This window comes from Hyposmocoma kahamanoa, unplaced genomic scaffold (genome assembly GCF_003589595.1).
Source record: "Hyposmocoma kahamanoa isolate Upper Pololo Valley unplaced genomic scaffold, ASM358959v1 86, whole genome shotgun sequence".
Taxonomy (NCBI): Eukaryota; Metazoa; Arthropoda; class Insecta; order Lepidoptera; family Cosmopterigidae; genus Hyposmocoma; species Hyposmocoma kahamanoa.
The window spans coordinates 15,743,518-15,767,092 of record NW_020654289.1 but is presented as its reverse complement, the minus strand read 5'-3'; the positions used below and the strand labels follow the sequence as shown (position 1 = coordinate 15,767,092).

The 23,575-nt window shown below is 37.6% G+C and overlaps 1 protein-coding gene across 1 annotated transcript; it reads right to left on the bottom strand.

Moving 5' to 3' along the window:
• Positions 1-16,434: 16,434 nt before the first annotated feature.
• Positions 16,435-19,016, bottom strand: LOC113234675 (zinc finger protein basonuclin-2-like). Its single transcript, XM_026470107.1, has one exon. The coding sequence runs from the start codon at positions 18,936-18,938 to the stop codon at positions 16,818-16,820; it is 2,121 nt and encodes a 706-aa protein (XP_026325892.1). The 5' UTR covers positions 18,939-19,016; the 3' UTR covers positions 16,435-16,817.
• Positions 19,017-23,575: the final 4,559 nt, after the last annotated feature.

Here is a 23,575-nt window from a genome sequence, read left to right as displayed (position 1 = left end):
TCAAAAAAGCTTTTAGACTTAAAGCTGAACGAAAGCTGAACGCAAGAACAAAGAAGACGTTGTGCGTTTAACATCGGTTCGTACGAACGGGACTCGCCACAGATCGGCAACGAATCGGCTTCCTGCGAATTTCCGACCGCGGCCATGCCGACGACCTCTGATCCTGGTTTAAAAACAACTAGCGCGCGAACTGCCGCGTTAACGGCAAATCAGCTCAATGCGACAAGTATGGTTAAACACGATCGCATCAAGACGAATCCGCGTTAATAAGTTTGGTGACTCCCTAATGCTTGTTCTGTCCAGCTTAATGCGATTCCGTGTCGGTAAGTGTGGTGACTCCCTTATGTGACTAAATACTTTGTAGGTCCTACTTTAGAAATCCTTCACGTATTAATTTTATAATTATAATCATATATAGGAAATGAAATGTTGACTGTCAACCGTGACCATAGGACCTGTAAAGGGCCCGAAACATCGGTTTGTTTGAAAAAACAAATATACGCGATTTAAATCCGGAAAAACAGTTTCATTTCCTATGTGTAACAATCGCGAAAACCTAAGAACTCGATATATAATCATATAACTTCATCCCGATTGATACTGAAAATTTTAAGCTGACTAAGGAGCAGACCGTAGATTGATTTCAGTTCTGTAAGTACCACGGCATTTGCAAATACAATCTTATTAAACCGCAGTCAGTACGTTAAGAGCTTTCCTTTCCGTTTATCACTTATTTAGTTTAACCTATAACAATTCAAGCTTATGCCTATGCTCACAAAGCCAGAGTTGTCACTTGTCACATTACGGACCACATTCACATGCAAAATTCACACCGCCGCGTTAGGCACAGCCCTGACAACCGGAACTGACACTTTTGACGTGTGTACCGCACTGCCGCATTGACGCCGACTGCCGCAAATAGGGTGTATTGTTCAGTTTTTAGAATTTATGACATCATAAGATTTGGAAGGGTGAAAGACAGTGATATTTTATTGTTATTAAAAGTATATTTTCTAGTGATTTTTGTGTGTGTGTGTGCCAGACTTCTTATCATATCAATGGCATACATAATGCTTGCCATCGTGGTGCCAGACTGAAATTATGCAGGTATTATTATGTTATTCTGAATAATACGGCTTTAAATCGTCCCCCTTCTCTCTACCAGTCGTATTTGTAATTTTTTAAATTCTGAATAAAAACACTTTATTCAGCTTTCAAAACTGAATATTCTTCACTTCTTCTTGTTGAGTCAATGACAAAAACCGAAAAATAAATAATATATTTTTTTCGGAATTATATCGCAACTGTTTATTTAAAAAAAAAAAATTTCCGGCCCAGGTCTCATGGTAACAGCTAACAGACAGTCCTATGTGTAACAACCGCGAAAACCTAAGAACGCGATAAAATCCAATAAAGTGACAAACCGGTATAAAATTTTCATAAAGGCTTTTTTTAATTTAAATTGTAACTTTGATTTTACTTTGTTTTTTATTAGTCTAATGCATGTTGAAAATTACTAAATACGAGTATTTGACTTTCTTTTAATTTAACTGAGATTAATTATTTACTCATTCAAAAACTAAATTAATTACAAATTTCAATCCGCTACGTAGGCTTCATCAGTTTGACATTTTTATGCTCTGTAAGTCAATAGATGTTAGACCAGATACGTGCTTATCTACAATTGGACATAGTTATGCAAACAAGAACCAACCCACACCTGAGTGAAATTGAGTTAATTATGTATTTAGGTAGAACACCACACGTGTCCTTGACCCGCTCACCTGGCAATATACCAAGCCAAAACGGAGAAAATTAAAGTCCTTCAGGGTACCAACCCTAAATAAATAATTTTTTAATAGCTAAAAAGAACCGTGCTGCTTAACTTCACATAATGTATTTTTTTAAATATGCTAAATGGATCCATCTCACATGTACTGAAGTACTGAAGATCTTTAGCGTTTTCATTACGAAAACTAGAACATGGTTCTCGTTAGGTGTATAAAAAGATACATAATCCGGATAAAGCCGGATCGAAGGAATTTTTTCTGAGCGTTCGATCTTTGTATTAATAGTTATAACAAACTAGTGGAGTAATTTCACAAAAAATAATTGAATATCAATTCAATAAAAATTTAAAATACAGCGAATAGCGACATCTCTCGCCAGGACTGGTAACTGTAAACGTACTAACTGGGTGATAAATCTTTCATAGAAGATACATAATGTTTTCTATTTACTGCTATATAATATATAGTTTCCCTATATCATTCTCAATGCTACACATAACTCAAGTTGTTTGTCTCAAATAACTTACCTACTTATTTCTTCACACTGTTTTTACAAAAATCTAATTATCTCGAAAGTGACATTTTGTGGGTTGGTTCTAGTTTGCATAACTTTTTCCAGTTGGAATACACATAAAAACTATACTATCTACATGTAATAATAATCTAGAATAATCACTACTTGTGTAATTGAGTTGGTTTGCCCAATAAAAAAAATATTTGTCCCTTTAAGCAGCCACCTCTATGCCCCTATCCATTGCCTTAAGCAAGTCTTCGCGGTGACAATTACAAAGAGTAAGGGAACGAGTGGGACATACCCTGTGTAGGGGATAGTCAAGCACAATGGTTTTGAATCAGGTTGAATATCCCCTATGTCACCATGTTGTCTCTACATCGAACAATTTGTATCCTGGGACGGTTTAGGGGCGTCCATATTGAACACTGCAAATCGTGCCCAGAGACTTTTGACTGGAGTGATAAAATCAATAGGAACAGCGAGTTTGGCTTGCTAAAATTATTCTTCACTGGTCATTACATATAACAGAAGAGGCTTGCACCAGCTACAAGCTCAAGAAGTGAAGAATAACAAAAATTCTTATCAACATAATGTAGGGCGCTTCAACTAGTCGTAAAACGAAATATTGAGTAATATTGTTTAATACATTATACTGGTAGTACTTATACCATTTGTTCATTGTGTCACTTAATCATTATATCTAATCTTTGTTATACTGAAGGTGCATTATACACATCGAAATTATGCCTTTTGTTGTTAAACCTTTTGTTGATTTATTTGTTGAAATATTTTTGCAGCTGGGTTTTTGATTTTAAATAATTTTTAGACTTGTTACTGTGAGCATGTCTAAACCAGCGATTGCCACACATTGCAAATGATCAAATTTTTTCGGATCTAATATCACGCATTATATTTTTTTACAATAATTTTCAATTTTTAATGATGCTTTAAAAAGTCTCAGACAAAAAGCCTACCAGAAACCGATTAACCTTCCTTTTGACTACTATATAGTCGGGAAAAATGTCCAATAACAAATACTTCGCAAACAAGCCACGCAGCTTCACAATTATAATAAAAAAGAAACGTAAAGCATAGTCACGAGTGAAGTGGCGATCAGGCGATGCCTTTGCGATCACGAGGAAGCGTGACAGATTGGAGGATAACCGACAATGATACCTGACCGTCCATTGGAGTCTTTTTATTAATTTTGGTGCGTAGTAAGACATACCATTTGAGAAATGTCACAGATATTATCAACGCGAATGTCTGGATATGTATTTCAATATCAAAAATATTTTGTACAGTATAAAAGCAGCTTACTACACGAAACTGAGTACTAAAAGACTACCCTGTGGTACACCGCGCTCCAAATTTTGATGTACACTCAGGAAATATTCAGAGAAACGCTTAAAAAGGTTGGATTATAATAACAATGTTCAAATGAACCGATGACCACATATACCAGAATGTTTAATTTGAAAACAGAGTAACTTCAATTGTCACACATGCAAAATAGACGCCTCGACGTCGAATTCGGACAACAGCTTGTTGCACCATACCATGCCATAACTTCAATTGTCTTGTAATTTCGAACTTTACCTTACCTATTATCGTGTTTAACTATCCCCACGCCACAGAAACACCACGCCATAGTACACGCACAATCAGCCACAGGCTAAGTATATAGATACATTTTCACCTATTTTAACTGCAAATTTAAATTCATCAAAGCATTTTGAGAGATTGTGTATCTACACGAGACTCGCTAAACTAATGCGTTTGTACGTACATACATATATACCCCATACACTTGGCTCATCCCCTACCTCTTCCCATCGATGTAGGCAAGAATCACAGCTACGATGCATTTGCTACGATCCTGATCCTAACACACATCTTTCACCTTATCTATGCTTTTATACAACCTTTTAAAGATACTCTTCACGTGACCTTTCTTGATGATGTCCTCAAATGCATTTATTCCTGTGTACAAATCTTATAAAACACAAGTGGTAAGTCTAGGATTCGGTCACGAAGTCAAAGGTAGAATCGTGTGGAATCGTGACAGATCGTCCGATAGCCACCCAATAGCCACCTGACAAAGCATGATGACCTGTTCCATGACTGACTGTAGAAATTGATCTTTTTCTAAAGCTTCTATTTATGTTAACTGTCTATTAAAATATTTATATCTTGTTTTATATCTCTTCAGTCAAAGTGTGGAGCAGAAGATCTATGTCTTAAGTAGTGTTGTAGTATTTCATTTGACGTAGAGATATTAATAAATGAAGTACAATGGATTGATAAAACAGAGCTAATCTCCGTTCCGTTTTATTTCTTTTGAGGACCTCGGTTACCCAACGGTTTTCACTGTTGGCACTAGTTGAAGAGGTCCCAGAGATCCGTAAAACCAATAAAAAAATACTGAACCAAAAACCTATAGACTATTGCGTTTTAAAAAAAGAATGACAAAAGTCATATTTCATTCATTCTTCTACTTTGGCACGTCATCGTTCAAAAACAATGCCTACCCGCACCGAAATTTATTTATAATCTTATCTTTAATCCCACATTAGTTTAACTACGATTATTACTTTGGGTAATTCACCTCGACATTTACATTTCAAAACATTAAGTACAAACAACGTTTCACGTACAAACATCCTACTTCGCTGCATAAAAAACATAGCAAAGTTTGAGACTTCCTGAATATTTTTTTTTATTTTGATAACTAAACTATAAGACTTTAAATGAAATTCTAATGTTTAAATGGTGAATGTTTTTACATCTTCGGTACACATTCGCAATGGTAGTAATAATAATGTTTCGAGTTCCGAATTCCGAAATCCGAAGTCGAACGAATGAAGCTAAAATGGAGCTGAACAGGCGTAGTGACGACGGATAGAGTAAAGTGACAACCAAATGGTGACCAAGAAGTTGTAATACAAGCGTGGTACGTGCTGTAAAGAGATGGGTTGACAATCGTTAAAATCGTCAAAATAGTAGATGCATGTACGAGACTAGGGCGTGATCATGGAAAGTACGAACGGCAGCATATCAAACTACACTTTGACGGATCTTGTTCCGTTGGTGTAGAGGCGATATTCGATAAAAGTGTATAACTTGATATGCTGTAAACTATACAAAAAGAGAGGTCTACATCCAGAACTAGGTGCCAAACTATCACTGATTACCTGGTAATAAAGTCGGGAATTCCGTATGTAATGTGTGCCGGAGCAAGGAAATGCCAATGCCGAACTAAAACAGAAAAGTTTGTATCCCGCAGTGCTACCGGGAATCTAACCCTGGACCTCTTCATCTAACGCCCACGATACTAAACGCTAAGCTATTGAGGTCGTCTGTCGATACTGAAAATCTATCTTGAGATAATCTAATAAGATCGACTTAAAAAGACTATGTTAGATATATCATAAAGTAATTCTAGTCATGATGTTGTACAACACTCCGTAAGGAACTCATAATTCCTTCGCGATTTTTTTATAAGTTTCATCTTCAATATGCACAGTAAGTACATTTTTTCATGAAAAAAAAAATAGAGCACATTTTTCACCCAGTATAACTTCTAACATAAAAGCATGGATTTGTAGGTGCTTGCATATGAAATAATTATTCATAATGTGTGAATTATGACGGACATTAAAATGTTCCTTCCTACATGCGGTTGAGGATGTACCGATGTCTACTTTTAAATTTCTGTATTTTTTTACGTGGTTTGAGCGCTGTGTGTTTGTAAATTTTTGGTGTGTTCTTAAACATTACGGGCGATGGCAAAATAATAGCAAGAGCTGTATACTCCAACGTCCTCTGTAACTAAGTCATAAACCCAATCGACTTGTTTTTTTTTTATTATCAACTTGTATTTTTTTATGTTTTAGGTCAAGTAAAGTAATTCTGATTTTATTATTGATATAAATTTTAATAAAATCTATTGCTTTAATGAGAGTTCACATTACTGTGATAAGTTGAGGGCATTGAACAGTAGCTTGTAGTTTGAAAACTAGATAAGGTAGGTGCACGGGATGCACGACCTTCGAGGATACCGGTGCCTAGCATAGGATCGTATATAGGATAGGTATATAATATCTCGTCTTTAATTTTAAAATATTTAGTAGCAGTAGAGCCCTGCAGTATAATGTGAACTTTATTGCGTTCTGGTTTTGAAGGGTTAAGGGTGCTAGTGAAATTGAAGGCACTTGTGACTTGTTAACTTATGCCTCAAGGTGACGGGCGTAGTGGCAGTGCCCTTCAGATCTTCACAATTTAAAGCTCTGAGTGGCACTGCAACTGCTATGGACAGACGTGTCCCTTACCACCAGGCGCATGACTTGGGATCATAAAAATTCCTTATCGCGAGAAATATCAAAATTATCCCTAGTCAGAACATTAGTACTATTGAAATAATAATTTAATCACCAATAAGGAGTAATTACACTCGTCCACACACTATAATAGTAAATTTGAACACTAAGTAAACGATCTAAGAATAAATTTTTAATACACAATTCTTGCAGTTCGCGACGCGTGGCACTTCGTACAAAAAGCCGACACGTCTCAATTGTCTTTGATCACAAATACGTGAATTATTCATGTCCCCTCCTCCCGCTACACCCCCTGCCTGCTGTCGTGTCTGACACCTGACTTGTGACAGGATTTGCATCATAAGGCCATTTTCTATTGAATGTCTTTTCTTTTTTGACGGCTTTCGGATATCAACGGGGATTGGTGGATAAAATGTTTCACCATATTAGTGTCGAAACGGAAAGAATTAAATAAGAATTTTTGTACGTAACAAATATACAATTTGTATTTTAGTAATTCTAAACATACGTAGCATAAACATTGCCACTTGTTGGTAAATAAAATTTAGTAGAGTAGAGCTCTTTGTGAAAGAGTTCGTCTGGGGAAGTACTACCACCTTACCTATTTCTGGCGCCAAGCAGTAATGTAACCTGATCAACTAGAAACCAGACCATGCAAAACTGCTTTACTTAGACAAAGCGTAGTTGTAATGGCTTTAAAATTCAATAACAAACTTCCGATTGAAATAAGAAATTGCAATAATGCTACAGAGTTTAAGACAATGTTATTTAATTACCTCAATGAAATGACTTTCTACAGTGTTAGAGATTTCATTTAAAATTGACATTGTATATACTTTATGTTCTTTTTAATTTTTGTTTTGTTTGTTTAGCTATTCTGACTGCCGTTATTTTATTGGACGGCATGAATACAGTATACAAATTATTGCATGAGTGTGTACATAAAAAAAAAGAAACTTTGTATGCTGCAAGGCGAATCTCAGTGATTCTATATGAACTTTTTGTAACACCTTTTGTAACGTGTGTATCACAAAGAAATAAATTTATTTGAAATTTGAATTACTGCATTCCAATTTTGAAGGGTTCACGTGCTACTACAGGCACATGGGACTTGTTAACTTTACGTTTCAAGATGGCGGGCGCATTGGCTGTGCCCCTCAGATCTTTGCGATGTTAAGTTTTGAGTCATACTGCTGCTGTTATGGACAGGCGTGTCGCTTACCACTAAACCCACGACTTGTTTGTCCTGTCACTTGATATCATAAATAACCTACATGAAACAAGCACATTAACATTTCAACATAAATTCTCAACGATACATAGTCTTCCAGAAAGATTAATGTGAACATCATTATTAACACATAATATACAACCAAATGCTGAACATAGGTTTTCTCTGAGGAGAAATTTAAATTTCATAACAAGTTAATATTATAACGCCCATAACGCGCACTAGAGAAACCCTGTATCGCGGGTGCCATGGACACACACATAGACAACCACAAATTACACCCAAACTCACAAGAGAAATAAATGTAGGCCATGCAAACATTTCTCCCGGGCCGGGAATCCTACCCGAGACCTCTGCGTGGCAGTCCACCATGGTGGTTCGGTCACAGAGGCAGTATTAAGAAGTTATTATTTAACTCCACTAATAAACTAAAACAAATGTCTAAATTCTAAATTTAAATTAAAACCATTGAACGTGTATAAAGAAAAATAAATTAAAAAAGCCCCGCTAGTAATTTCACTTCCGTTTGAACTCCTTTAAGAATTTTTGAGCAGATTAAAAGAATCATTATATATTCTCACTTCAGAGGAATTTGCAAGAGACAAGAGAGATTAAAGTAGCCCCCGAGGCGTGTGCTGTGTTGACTCAACTAACGTTGCGATTTCCTTGAGGATTTTCTTCTGATTATAATTAATTAGTAAGAAGGGCCATGGTAGATGTACACAAACTGCGAGAATTATCCATGGGAAATTAAACCTTACGTTGTTAGAGTTTCAAGTCACAACATCGAAAAGTATGTAGAGACGATCTTTTACCAAAAATATCCTTTCCAAGTTTTGTTCGCGTTTTCAAAAATATCTGTGTATGGAATTGATTGTAATGTTTTAAGCAATAAACCTTGAAAACCTAAAGGTTTGACATACCGCTTCGCGAGCAAAGATTCGAGTCAAGTTTTCGAATCCAAGCTTGCACCTCTGAGTTATTCGAAATTTATGTGCTAAATTTAATTTGAAATTTACCATAAGCTTTTCGGGGAAGACAAACATCTTGAGGAAACCTGCACACATCTGCAAAGCATTTCAATAATGCCTGTAGTTCCTACAGACGTAGGAACTACAGGCCAAGCCCTATCATTATGGGAAGAGGCCTGTGCCTATGAACGGGGATATATAGGCTAACTATTATTAAACAATCATCAACTGATGCGAGTTGCACAGACGACTATGGAGCGCGCCAGGTTCGATACCACACTCCTCAATATTATCAATAGTCTGCACCCTTTATTCGGCCACAAACTCCCAACTGTACGACTATCAAGCCGTAAGAGATTCCTTCGACATACCACCGCTAAATAGAAGGAATATAGAATAAAATTGATAGATAGAGGGTAGCCCAACGAACGCGAGATGCAAACTTTGGCAAGCCAAATTCGCTGCTCCTCACGATTGCATTACCCCAGCCGAAAGTTTTCCCCTTGGGCACTATTTGCAGTGGTCAGTATTTATGTTTATTGTAATTTTATGTGCAATAAAGATTATTTCATTCATTCATTCATTCATGGAAATCCCTGAAACGTCTCAGATCACAAGTTCTTAATGTTGAGACAACATGGTGAAATCGGGATGTATCAGTCCGACTCAAAACCATTGTGATTGTGGATCCCCCACTCAAAGTGTGTCTCACTTGTCTCATGCCTATTGTGTCCGACCAGCTGCACCCGCGAAAACCTGGCAGGGGCGTAGAGGTGGCTGCTTACTGGGCCAAAGAAATATATATCATGTATCTATCATAAATATATATGTTATTTGGCATTGACTCGACTAGAAGAAGACTCCTCAATAAAATTCGAAAATTCAAGACGTTGAGCATCGTGTTATAGACCTTTATAGGAGTGTTTAGAGGCAAACATCTGATTAGACGTGATGATGATAGCCGCTGGAGTAAGACTTTGATGGAGTGGCGGCGACAGACAGGCCGGAGAAATCCTGATCGTTCAATTGCACGATGGGTCAACGATATAGTACAATTCAATCATTTATTCATTAACAATACACATAATTGTGTTCGAATGTCATAGATTTAAATTTAAGAACCAAAAAAAAAGTAATTAAAATACTGAGTATAATGAATTATTAGAAATTAAAATAAAATAGTAAATTAACAATAATATAATGCCAGGACAGCGTATACAAATATTTATGAGTCAAAATGAACTATTTAAAAATCAATTTAAAATATAAAAACAACAATTTGTAAAATGTACAACAAATTTTAAATTCTTCTACGGAATAACAGCATTTTTGTAATAATAAATTTCACTCTGTCTTTTTTTAAATAGTTTTATGTCAGTTATAATGTTAAATTCTGCTGGTAATTTATGAAATAATTTCAGGGACTGATATTGGGTTAATATTTAATTTAGGTTCAATTACATTTTTTTAATTCTTAGTCATAGTAAAGTAGTCGTAGTAAAAGTCACGGGCAAAATTTGGACTAGTGATGTACAGAACAGGAAAGTTAGGCAGGCGAAAGGAGTGCTACCCGTCCTTTCGCTCCTGCCACCACTGTGATGTAGCGCTAAAAATGACGATGATATGATGTTATTTTTGAGTAAACAACATCAAGTAATATGTTACAGAAACTTGTAATCTATATAATTCATAGATGAATCATGAATTAATTCCCTAAAGAGAACCCCTACTTGACAGGAATTCGCTCTCTCTCCTTATCTACGTTGTGGCTTCTTAGTGAATCTATAATTTCTGTTATGCTTCACAAGTTTCAATTTCAAAAGGATTATACTTAACAAACAGTGTCTTCCAACCCGTCAAAGGATCAATAGATGTTAAGGGAGTCTTGAATAGTGACTGCAAACGAACATTTTGACTTGGATTATGTGTCATGGAACAAAAAAATTACACTATAAGATCGTTTTTACACCAAATGTCTTCAAATAATTTACGTATTCTAGGCAGTACGCATAGCCTATTCTCCTAAAAATGAGTTTGCCCTTCGGACCACCCGCTGTTTGTCAGACCCTAATTAATAAACAGCAACTGCAAACCAAGTCAATGTCCTGCAGAACAACAAATAAAATTTCCTTAGATCTCACTGGACTCAATCGAACCAGCGTCTATTACCACACCGGGGTTACTGCTCTTACTAACTGACACCGAGTCAGTCTGTCTGTTGATCTGTAGGTTCGAGTCGAGTCAGAGCGAAGGAATTTTGTTCGTGTTGTACGATCTTTGTAATAACAAACTAGTCTTTGTAATAGTACTCCAGTATTTGCAAAAAATATATAGGTATGAATAGCATGGTAGTAAAAACATTTTATTTTTTTATTTAAATTTTATTGCACACAAAACAATACAAATGGTAGACTGAACGTCATTAGGCATTCTCTACCAGTCAAGCGGAGAGCTGGGTGCAGAATAATCGACGTGGTGCATGTCATGACAATTAAAAACAGATAAGATCAAAGCTTATACATAATTGTGATACAATTTTTTTATTCTATTTAACTTGTTTTTATACACTGATATTCGTTTTTATAGCACTAAAATATTAAGATTACCCCTTTTTTATATCATCAAGTGACGGGACGAACAAGTCCTGCGCCTGATGGTAAGCCAAACGTCTGTCCATAACAGTTACAGTGCCACACAGAGCTTTAAATTGCAAAGATCTGAGGGGCACTACCACTGCGCCCGTCACCCTGAGACATACTCGCTAAAGTTGACAAGTCCCATGTGCCTGTAATTTCACCAGCACTCTTACCCTTCACCACTGAAACACTGTAATGCTGACACTACTGTTTGGCGGCAAAAATAGTTATGGTGGCAGACTACCCTCGAAGAAGTCTTTGACTAGGAGCTCTACTGCTACTCAGTTCCGTAAAAACAAATCCCGCTCAATGCAAGATGTTTTACGTCTGTTACTAGTTGTGCAAAACCATCATGATATTCAATAAAATAAGTATGCACCCTGTACTAATTTCCAAGACATTACCTAGTCTATATCAATATACATAAGTAACGTTTGTCCTGCCAAAACTAAGAATAGCCTTCTGTAAAAAGTCGTTCAAAAACCAAATACAAATATATGACAACAAGCACATAGAAAAATACGTAAGGTCCTCTGGTTCGTTCCGTGGCTTAGTTGGTATAGCATCGGACACGGTATGCTAGAAGACGTCGGTTCGAATCCGGCCGGATCGAAGGATTTTTTTCTGAGTGTTTGACCTTTGTAAATATTAATAAATATAAAAATCAAAACTAATCAACAAAATATTTTATAGCCATTTTAACGGTGCTACCATCAAAACATTGCCTATTCTGTGTCAACATACATAAGTAACGTTTGTCCTGCCAAAACTGAGATTGCCCCGCGGGCCAACCGCATAGTTTGTCAAGCCCTAATTAATAAACTGCGACTACAAACTAACTTAGCACCCTGGGGCTGTGTCTGTTTCTATTCCGACGAATTATTAATAACTGTGTACACAATGTTTGTTTGCGGATTCTGAATAGATGGTTAGAGGGTACTATAGTACATTAACCTAAATATTATGTTCTAGTGTTGGGCATGGTCGTTTATGAAAATAATATTAAGCACTCACTGATTAATTGTTGTTACTCTAAGCCAACAAGTTCTGACTGCTGAACGCTTTACTACTTGCTTCTTAATTAATCGTACCAATCTGTTAAAAAAAAATTTAAAACTTTTAATAAGAGTTTGACATTCAAAAAAGTAAATAATATGCTAATTTTGGTGAAAAAAGTGTTGTTTCAATTAAATTTATTTTGTCCACGTAATTATTACTTACCACTATCCTAAGAAACTGTAACATCCCTTACGTCCAAACTAATACTGACACAAATAACAATAAATAAAAAAATATGTACGAAATGAAACAATTTTTTCAGATCTAAATCGCGAAAAATCTAAATTTTCAAACAAACCAACGTTTCGGGCCTTTACTTTACATCCGAAAAAATAGTTTCATTTCCTTTGTGTACCAATCGCGAAAACCTAAGACCTGGATAAATAATAGTTAGCCTATATATATGTAATCCCACAGGCGGGCAAAGGCCTCTTTTGCAAACAATGAGAGGGCTTGAGCTAATAGCTCCCAATGCAGATTGCGAACTTCACACACATCATTTAAATTGTAGATATATACAGGTGTCCTCTCTCTCTCTCTGGTATCTAATACAATGAAATGATCTAATTGAATCTATCACATACTGTGTAAGACTCCAGAATCGCAATAATATTTTATAAAACCCCAGGTCTTCATATGTAGGTTAACCACAGTGATGCCACTAGTGCAAACCATTAATTATTCGTACAAATGACAGTCAAAACGTTTTGTATTCGTCATTTTAAAACCTGTTATTAACGTTCGGAAAAAATGGAATCATTTGCAGGACGAAAGAAATACAGGTTGTTACTAATGTAGAAATAAAACATAGATTTCTGTATAATAGCTAACTAAGACTTCGTCCAGGGAAGTACTGCAACCTCACCTGTTTCTGCCGCCAAGCACTAATGTAAGCCTTACTGCATTCCGGTTTTGAAGGGTAAATTAAGGGTGCTGATGAAATTACAGGCATATGGGACTTGTCAACTTATGTCTCAGGGTGACGGGTGCAGTTGCAGTGCCCCTCAAACCTTTGCAATTTAAAGTTCTGGGTAGCACTGCAACTGTTAAGGACAGGCGTATCCCTTATCACCAGGTCTACGACTCATTCGTTCCGTTACTTGGGATAATTAAAAAAACTAAGCCATCAACTCGCTAAGAAGAAGAATTATAAGAAAAATTTAAATTAAATTTTTATTTCTATATTACGTATAGATGTAATGATGCTGTATGTTTTTATTAAATCCATGTCTATAAGCCACACCCATTTATACCAGTGGCAAGCTGTAGATATTTCAAAATGATAAGCCGATGCTAAAGTACGCAACAAATGCTACTATCAAAAACCATTTTCCTTTCAATATCTACTACTTTAGTTGGAGAACAAATATCGCAGGCAAGTCGATGATATGGTGTAATAAGTATGTACTACCAACGAACTCGACGCAGACCCAATTTTAAAACATTTTTGTTTGCAAGCTGAGATTGTGGCTAGTCCCGTTTCTTATTTTGCTAACCTTTTTTGGTGAAAACCTTTTATTACATTACATAGATAATAATATTTTTTTAATAATACCAAGTGACCAGACAAACAAGTCGTGCGCCTGGTGGCAAGCGACACGCCTGTCCATAACGGTTGCAGTGCCACTCAGAAATTTAAATCGTAAAGGTCTTAGGGGCACTACCACTGCGCCCGTCACCGTGAGACATAAGTTGACAAGTCCCATGTGCCTGTAATTTCACCAACACCCTTACCCTTCCAAAGCGGAACACGGTGATGCTGATATTACTGCTTGGCGGCAGAAATAGTTAAAGTGGCAGCACTTCCCTGGACGAACTCTTTCACAAGGATCTCTACTGCTACTAAATCTTTTATTAAGACGCCTTGTATCCACTTGTTAGTACAAAAATAAAATAATTAAAACTTAAGACTGTTGTAAGAAGGTACATAATTGACCAAAACACGTACGTGTTGCTCGAAAAGCCGATTGCCATATCACCTCACCAAAACCTAGATGAAATGATGCAGCATCGACGCATCGAACTTAGCAGCAAACGTTTTAGCAGCAGTAGAGTTCCTTGCGAAAGAGTTCATCCAGGGAAACCTATTTCAGCCGCCAAGCAGTAATGTAACCTTTACTGTGTTCCGGTTTTGAAGGGTAAAGGTGCTAGTGAAATTACAGGCATGTAGGATTTGTCAACTTATCTGGCTATTCTCTTGTTATTGAGATCACTGAAATACCGTATCTTAAACTTTCATATAGAAGAATCACATCCTTTTACTTTACTTTCAATTTAATCAGTATAACAAGGCGGTCTTCATATAATTGACTCTAATAAAAGCCTAGAACAGAAATGTCCTAAATATTGAAACCAATCAATATAACAACATACTATACAAAGTCAAATTATAGTTGGTAATGGCAGTATTTTTTGCTGCATCCGAGAATCTGTCCGAATTAGCATGTGAACGTCACCCTGTTATTAAATCATAACAGTTTTGAACAATTAACGCGGTTTCCCACGGCGGACATGAGACTTTAATAAATACTACGAACGAGTTTTTTTTTTTTCACCGAGGTCAAACTTGGTCAAATAAACGCTTAAAGTGCCTGCCTAATAGTTTTGACGCTTTTTGATTGAAGACAAATTTTTTCGTTCGTAATATTTTTATATTCAAAGGGCAAAGCATTCTATACAATTACTGTCCAATTGTTCTTAGTATTGTACATGTTTAATTGAGTGCCCATGTGTAGTGTGTCATATAAAGCGACCAAGAGACTTCTAAATCTAGGCAGTAGTGTCTCTGTGTAGGTAAATATTAAATTAAAATGCAGAGACTTTATTTTTTCAATTCTGTAACATAAAGAACTTTGCCGCCCTTACATTACTGCATGTTTTTGCGCGTTAAATACAGGTTAATACAGCCAAATATATAGTGGAAATACGAACATTTTTGTTTATTTCTTGCCAATATGTTTCCGTTCCGATCAAATTTTAGTTTTTGCATTTTTAAAAAGCCTATTTCCGTCACTTGTACTTTCATACAATTTTGTTTTTTTTTTTTAAGTTTCTTTCTATCATTAACAAATTTCTGAGAGAGTTCTCACATTCGATCTATTTAAAGATTTTTCATTAGCATTTTTATTTGTCGGCGTTTTCTTTAAAGCAATTTTATTATTTATTGCACTATTCCTAAACTAAACTAATAGAGATATAATAATATCTTTGATAGATCAAAGAAAGCGTCCTAGAGCTCGTAGTATTAATGAGTTCTCACTAATTTACTTCTTGATCAATTTTATATTCAGTTCAAGCTACTTCGATATTGTTATTCCGTTTAGACTGATTAGAATCATCATCCAATTTCTAACAATGTATGAAATTATTTATTCTGTTTTATATTAATGAACGTATTAAATAGCGGAATCAAAATTATGAATATATTACTCGTGTAAATTATTCAGAGGCTACTGGTATTTCATACCCAGTGTTTTAAAATTACTCACAAACTTGTTTTCAATATGATTTATTCATACGTATAAATTGAATTTTGAAATTTATTATGTCATCTCCCGCGACATTTATTTTGTTACTCGATTGTATTTCAAATGTCCAAAATCTATGTATACTAAGCATTGTTTTTGTAAATGCATTTGTAATATAGTTGAAAGAAAGATAATTAAGCCATCTATCCAATGTTAAGTGGGTTAAGTAATAACAATGTTAACGAAAGCACAAAAAGTGTTTAGGCAGATGATTATTTAGTTTCCAGTTGAACGGCTCCACACAAAACGCCGTGATGTCAAACTAAACATTACCATTAATAAGCCGTAACCAGATCGATACTTCCCAATTCGACATACAACTTACCGAGGCGGTGGAAATAAAAACAATCGTCATTTTTTTCCTCAATGAGTTTATTGCGCCAGAACAATAAATGAAGCTGATCATTATAACGTTTACTTTCAACATCGATTACGAATACTCTACACGATATCATATCGTACGCCGCCGCGTCCATTAATATTTATTATATTCGAGTCCGTATTGCACTTCGCTTCTCCACGTCAACTCAATACCGAAGCGGTTCTATCCCTAATAACTTACAGTTCGTGGGATCGATAATTACGATATATTTGTCTAAATATCACAAGAAAATACAAAACGAAATACGAAATAGAATTAACACAATTAAAATTATTAACAATTAAATATACAGAGAGTCTGTAAGTCGCGCGCCATAAGCTTCAAGGAGTGAGTATCACCACGACGAGCGGGGGGCGTAGCGACTGCGTCATGACACCGGCACGTGGTGCTGGTACAGCTGCTCCTGGCGCTCGCAAAGCGAAGTCATCTTCTTGAATGACTCTGAGGTCTCGCGAAAAAGCAGTTTGGCGTCATCACGCGGGCGCGCGTGCGCCGCATCCAGCCGCCCTGGCGAGATAACCGGCGGCGACGACGCCGACAGTGGTGACAGCGACTCGCGGGCTGACTGGGCGCCGGCCGGAGCCCCGTAGGGTCCCCCGCCCGGTTGAGGAGCCCCGTTACCCATCAGAAAAGGGGCCGGAAAAAACCCCCGCTCACCAAATTGTGGAAAAATTCCCGATTGCAATGCGCTTAAATTTCTGGTATAAAACTTCATTGTTTCCGTAACATAGCTGGGTAATTGGGAGGTGTCGTCGCCTCCGTATCGCAAGCTCTCAAGCGTAGTGGCAAGACCTTTTATGTCTGCATATAATTTATTCAACAACTCAGTATTGACTTCAAAAGGTCGTTGTTCCCGAGCATTAGTAGAGCCTGTTGACAATAGTCGTCGGTGTAAGTCAACATTCGAGCTGTGTCTATCTCGACTCCTCCGGGAAGGGAAGGCAGCATCACAACCGTTGATGTCGCAGGGGTGAAGCAGCTTTAAGTGGTCATTTCTATAATGCATTCGTAGTGTGAAATGATTTTGAAAAACTTTTCCACATGCAGTACATCGATCGGGGTTTTCATCATCGATCGGGATTTCGAGATCATTCAGATCGGTTCGGTCGTCGGTCCTGTCACTGCTAGCGGAGGGTGTCCGTGCTCGAGCTAATCGATCTTCCGTTGTATGCATGTCGCTCCCGCTGTCGCTCGGTGTATACAGGTCAGAACGCAGTCGTAAGCCTTCGCGAACTACGCTCGGAGCGCTAGATTCATCATCTGATTCACTTTCAGGTTTAACTCGAGTTACCGATTCCGCGTCCACAACAACTTCGTCACCGTTCTGAAAGGGCTCCCATTTTTCGGGTTTCTGTTTTTTCAATGATAAAGGTTCATCGTCCGCGCGACTCGAACTAGGTGTAGAGATGTTTCTAAATACATCTGTTTGGTATTCTTCATCAGACGCGTTATATTCATTAGTTTGTGAACACCGGGTGGGATTGCCGCTCTTTCTTTTTCGTTTATTAGGAACCAAAGATAACTTATCTTCTGAGACGGTGGGGTCGGCTCGGCTTCCAGCACCTGATTGGACTTCACTTTTCACTACAGGTTTGGTATCACCGTTTTCCTCTTTCTTTTTATTTACACTTAAATCCTCTGGCTCATCATCGTAATTCAGCCTTTCAGTAACAGTCAAGTTCACTTGATCTCCACAGTTGTCCTTTCTTTCGTCATCAGAAAGATCATCATTGTTGTCACTGTAATTAATCGACTCATCCTCGTGGTTACTCGGAGTTTTAACAAGATCCAGGGCTTCACGTGATGATTCCTGTGGCAAAGGAAGCTTTCTATACATCTTTTCAATTTCACTGAAATTACGGAGATCGTCCAGGGGCACTCTTGGCGGCAGTGGCGTAGCACCAGCAGGAGTGACAAGGGGCGGCGGCAGACGTGCAGTCAGCTCCGGCGGCAGCAGGCTGGGTGGCGGTAGCGGCAGCCGCGCCAGCGCTGGCAGCAACGGGAACGGCTGCGCGGTTCGTCCGTCATGGGCCGAAATCTTGCGCCTTACATGTGGTGAGTGTAACTTAGGGTTGGGGTTAGCACTGTGCCGGTTCCTTGATCGCCGCGAACTGAACATCATTGTGCACCCCTCCACCGTACACTTGTGCATCTCTCGCAGGTGCACAGCAGAAAAATGAATTTTCAGCGCTCCTTTGTCGCAAAAAGTTTTGAGGCAAACGTTGCACTGGACTCTCTTCTTTCCCGTAGCGGGGTTGACGAACTGGACTCCGAGGCCGAGGGGCCACGGAGCCGGCGGCGGCTCGCGGCGCTCCGGCAGCCTCTCAGGTGATCGCCGCTCCTCACTCCTGTCATCGTCCCGACCGCTGAAACTAGCGCCTAATTTTCTGAAGTCGAACTGTGGAGCAGGCTGGGTCACTCGCGGCATCATAAAATAGTCCAAACCGGCCGGTAGGCCGGGAACTGCACCGAAGTCTTTGCCCTCCATCACGTCACTGTCATAATATATCGCGGTATAGTGCAGGCGGGTGGCGCGCGACGCGGCCGCTTCGCGACTGAGGACGTGCGACACAGGTGACCGCGCGGGCGGCGCGACAGGCGGACAAGGGGCGCGGGGCGCGGTGCGGCGCGGGGGCGGCAGGTGGGAGGAGCCGCCGCTGGGCGGAGCGGATCGATGCGCAGTGGGGACAGGCGACAAGCTCGCCGGCCACTGTAAACACTAGGCTGAAGCGTTACGTAACAACACATGGGCAAGTCGAACTCTATCCACCTATGCCACACATACTCGTATGACTTTAAGTCGTAACTACATTACAATACATACCTACTCTACTCGCACAATGTTCATTTGATAACACGCATTACATATCCTTTAAGTATAAAATAATTTATCTTACGTAACCGTAAATAGTACCTAATTGTCTCTGCGTTTGTAATAGATTGATTATTTATTTCTAAATTAATTCAATCCAGCATTAAGAAACAAACATCGTTTCTTGGCATTTGTCTTAAATAAGTAAAAAGATATTGCGGTAATTTTATCTTTTCAAATATTATTATAATATTCGTCTTTAGATTTATATTTACTAATAATCATATCTAAAAACCGTAAGTTGTATAAATAATACAGAGAAGCTACAAAAGAAGACGAAAATTTTATTTTGAGTTAAAATCTAAAAATACGTTTTACATATATTTTTTGTTTCTTAATGTAAAAAATTATTAGGACTTAAGGTACACTATAAAGTAAAATATATGTAGAAACAAAATATACGTAACAAACGTAATGGTTTGTAGTCACGACTTTACCGTGAAAAAGCTACAACTCAAGACTCGATGGCTACGTTACTACTAGCGCCATCTATGTTGCCGCCGAAGAACTAAACTAAAAATCTTCATCTACGGATATAATAATTATATTTTATTTTGTATACGGCATTGTCATAGGTTAGTGCAGAGTATGTTCGATCTCAACTGAAATAAGCAGAATATAATAGAGTAAGGTTAAGCAAAAGTTCAATTACAGTAACAATGTTCATTAGGAACCTTTAGCCACATGTAGGTAGGCACCAGAATTTTTAATCGAAATCAAAAGACAATCAAGTCATTCTTTTTTCAAATTAAACATTTCAAAACAAACATTTTTTTTTAATTTTAGTAGCAGTAGAGCTACTTGTGAATGAGTTTGTCCAGTGAAGTACTGCCACCTTACCTGAGAGCTTTACTGCGTTCCGGTTTTGAAGGCTAAGGGTGCTGGTGAAATTACAGGCACATGGGACTTGTCAACTTATATCTCAAGGTGACGGGCGGAGGAGCTGTGCCCCTCAGCAGCTTGATTTTGAGTAGCTCTTCTTATCTGAAACTTCGTCTTTTCCGAGTCGAGGCGCATAATTGCGATTCACAACTGGCCGATTGCAAACTTTTCACATTTCTAATCGGAACAATAGTTGGTTTGATTCACAAATTAGAAAGATATAATATAATAGGGATCATGTTTATCTTCTCGCTCAGAAACCCATCTGATTTCGAGAGTACCCGATAGAATCAATTCCGATTTCAATCAAAATCAGGACTTGTTTGTCCCGTTACTTGCTACCATTAAAAAAAAAACATTTTGGTATGTGGCCAGTGGCTCACATGAACATTGTTAACACAATTCAATCCCTTTTTTTAGCATTCCTCTAAATCTGTCCATGAGTCTAATTATTTTCTAATAAATGCACTACTGTAGTACAGTAATTGCTGGATTTACAAAATACAATATGTATGTTCGGTATTAGTCTTAAAGGTACCGAACAGTATAGTAAGAGAGCGTTGTGGTAGGAAAGATGATGTAGTGACAAGGATAGAAAGAGGGATGCTTCGATGATTTGATCATGCAGAAAGAATGAATATTGGTAGACTGACGGCACAAATTCACACATTCGCAAATGTGTATGGAAGCGTGGGGAGAGGTAGACCTCGGTGAACATATCTCAATCAGATTGAGGATGTCCATAAAAAAGGCCGGGTTAAAAGTACCAAGAATAAAAGGCATGTATGAAGAGATTGATCGGAGTAGAGGAGGCGAAGGAGGTTTGTCACCCCGTTGGGAGACAGGCGTGATGATATGTATGTATGTACTGTAACTGGGGCGTAGCTTGGGTTGCGTAGCGAGAGGTACTTTTATGAATTTAAAGTGGAATAATCTTCAAAATATACTTTATTGTATTCTTTCGAAATTTTCGGCGTTGGGTTATAATTCAATATCTCAAGATGCTCCATTCTTTTCTTACTTCCTTTTTTATAACACATTCTAATTACAAAACTATTCATTCAACCAGTGATTCTACTCATAGAGTAGAGCCTAGACTACAGTACAAAATACAATACATAATACCGGAATTTCGGAGTGAGGTATTAACCACTCCATGTTGTACTACTTCCTTGTCATTTGGTAAATATACTTTTCACCTCACTAGCTCGGAAAGAGTTTCTTTCTCTCTTTCTCGCTGGCGCCGAAAAGGTATTTGAAATTCCAACTTGACGATGGACTGTGGTGCACCTAACTTTCGATGAACAAAAAGATAATGGCACTTTTCAACTACACGATTTGTCGTACATTATTTATGTAATATAAATCCGTCGGTATATTTTATTCTTATTATTGTTGACATTAAATTGACAATGAAACTAATTGTCTTCATTCAAATATTTTAATTCGTCGAAGAACTAAAGTGATATCAATAATAACTTTATCACACAAAATAAAAGTACAAGCAAGAATAAAAAATGATGAGGTGTAAATTCAGAACGCATCCGAATAAACTTTTTCTTTTAATTAAAAAACTGAATTTCTTTTATCTACCATTTTCCTCGCTATAGTGAGGTGAAAAGTTGTGTGTTTCGCTCGGCAGCAAAGTTGTTTTGCGTCTCGTGCGTTGAAACCCTCGCTTCGTTCAGGAATCTATTTTTGAATCACGAGCGAAGCGAATCTTAGCTTCCTTCGCTTGCTCAGGTTTCAATACAAGCACTCGCGTCAAATAACAACTTTGCAGCCTTGCATAACAAATAACTATTGCATATCTGTTGTAACGACTAACAAAAAGAATATATAGACTTTTGTTTCATTCTACTTATTTATAGGAACGCTAATTAAGGCCCAATAAAATTATGATAACAATGTTCATAGGAATTGCTGACCATAGAATAAATATATCAGAACATTTAATTTGAAAAAAGAATAACTTCTATAATCTTTTAATTTCGTTTAAACGTTCTGGTATATATGGCCAGTGTCGGTCATTTGTTGTTATTATAATTCAACCTTTTTATAGTGATTTTCTAAATATGTCCACGAATGTACTTAGCTACGAGAATTTATTGCGCAAGACGACCTAAGGCTGAATCTCTTGAATTTTCAGCAACACATCCGTTCACGGTTAAAACATACATATATACACTGGAAAAAGTAATTGAAATAAATTTTAAAACACCATCCGTCATTGTCAAATATCATACTCTATCAGCGAGTTGCAAAGAGGCTCTTTAAATTCTACACATTTTTAACTTTCCTTTGACATAGTAAGGACTTTTTAATCGGACAGCGTATTACTTTTAAGCATTCAAGGTAATAGCCGTTTGAGTTACAGCGCAGTTAGTAAAAAAGTAACCTTCATCAACGTTCTATAATCAAAACCACGTTCTAATTTCAAATCTCATACACCACATGTGATACGTCTCATGTAGCGACCTCCGCAAATGCGAACGCCGTCAAACGCCTGCTTCCTTCTGTTGCGCGTCGCATCGCACTTCGTAAACGCGCCGAATTATTCGATCTCTAGGAAACAGTTACAATCGCCCGAGTACCGCCGCCGTCGTAAACAACACTCTTTTTATTGTGTGGTTTAAGTTGGATCAAAGACTATTTTTATTTCATTAAAAATTTGTTGCAAATGTGAAACCCAAGCCTTAGTGGCTACCTTACCCAATTTAACATAGCCATACAAAGGGTGAACGCTGCTAGCATTTTGAGCAACTTGCCATGAGGATCTAACCTTTTTTTTATTTACGATAACTGCCTCCGTGGCCGAATGTTTACTATGGACTGTCATGCAGAGGTCCCAGTTTCGATTCCCGGGCCGGGAGAAATATTTGTATGGCCTACATTTATTTCTCTCGCGAGTTTGGGTGTACCTTGTGGTTGTCTATGTATGTGTCCATGGCACCTGCGACACAGGGTTTCTCTAGTGCGGGGCTATGTTGACTGTGCGCGTTGTTATTAAAAAATACCATATCCATATAATTTAACTACCCCTGGTATATCATATTCCTTTGTTTCAAAATAATAATTGATTACATATTATGAAAAATAAAATTGGGACTGTGAATTAGTACAGTGGACTTTAACCTACATCCACTGCTAGTCCGCTGGCCAAGAAAACATAAACATTAAAAACACACAAACGACGTCAAATGGACTATACAAGCATTTTCGTCTGAATGCTGAGACACTACCTCTGCCTCTTACAACATTGTGTCTACTATGTACCAAATTTGAAAATTATACATTTTTTTTTCGATCTTACAGCACTACCTCTACTACTACCACATGCGACACTACCTCTGCCTCTTACAACATTGTGT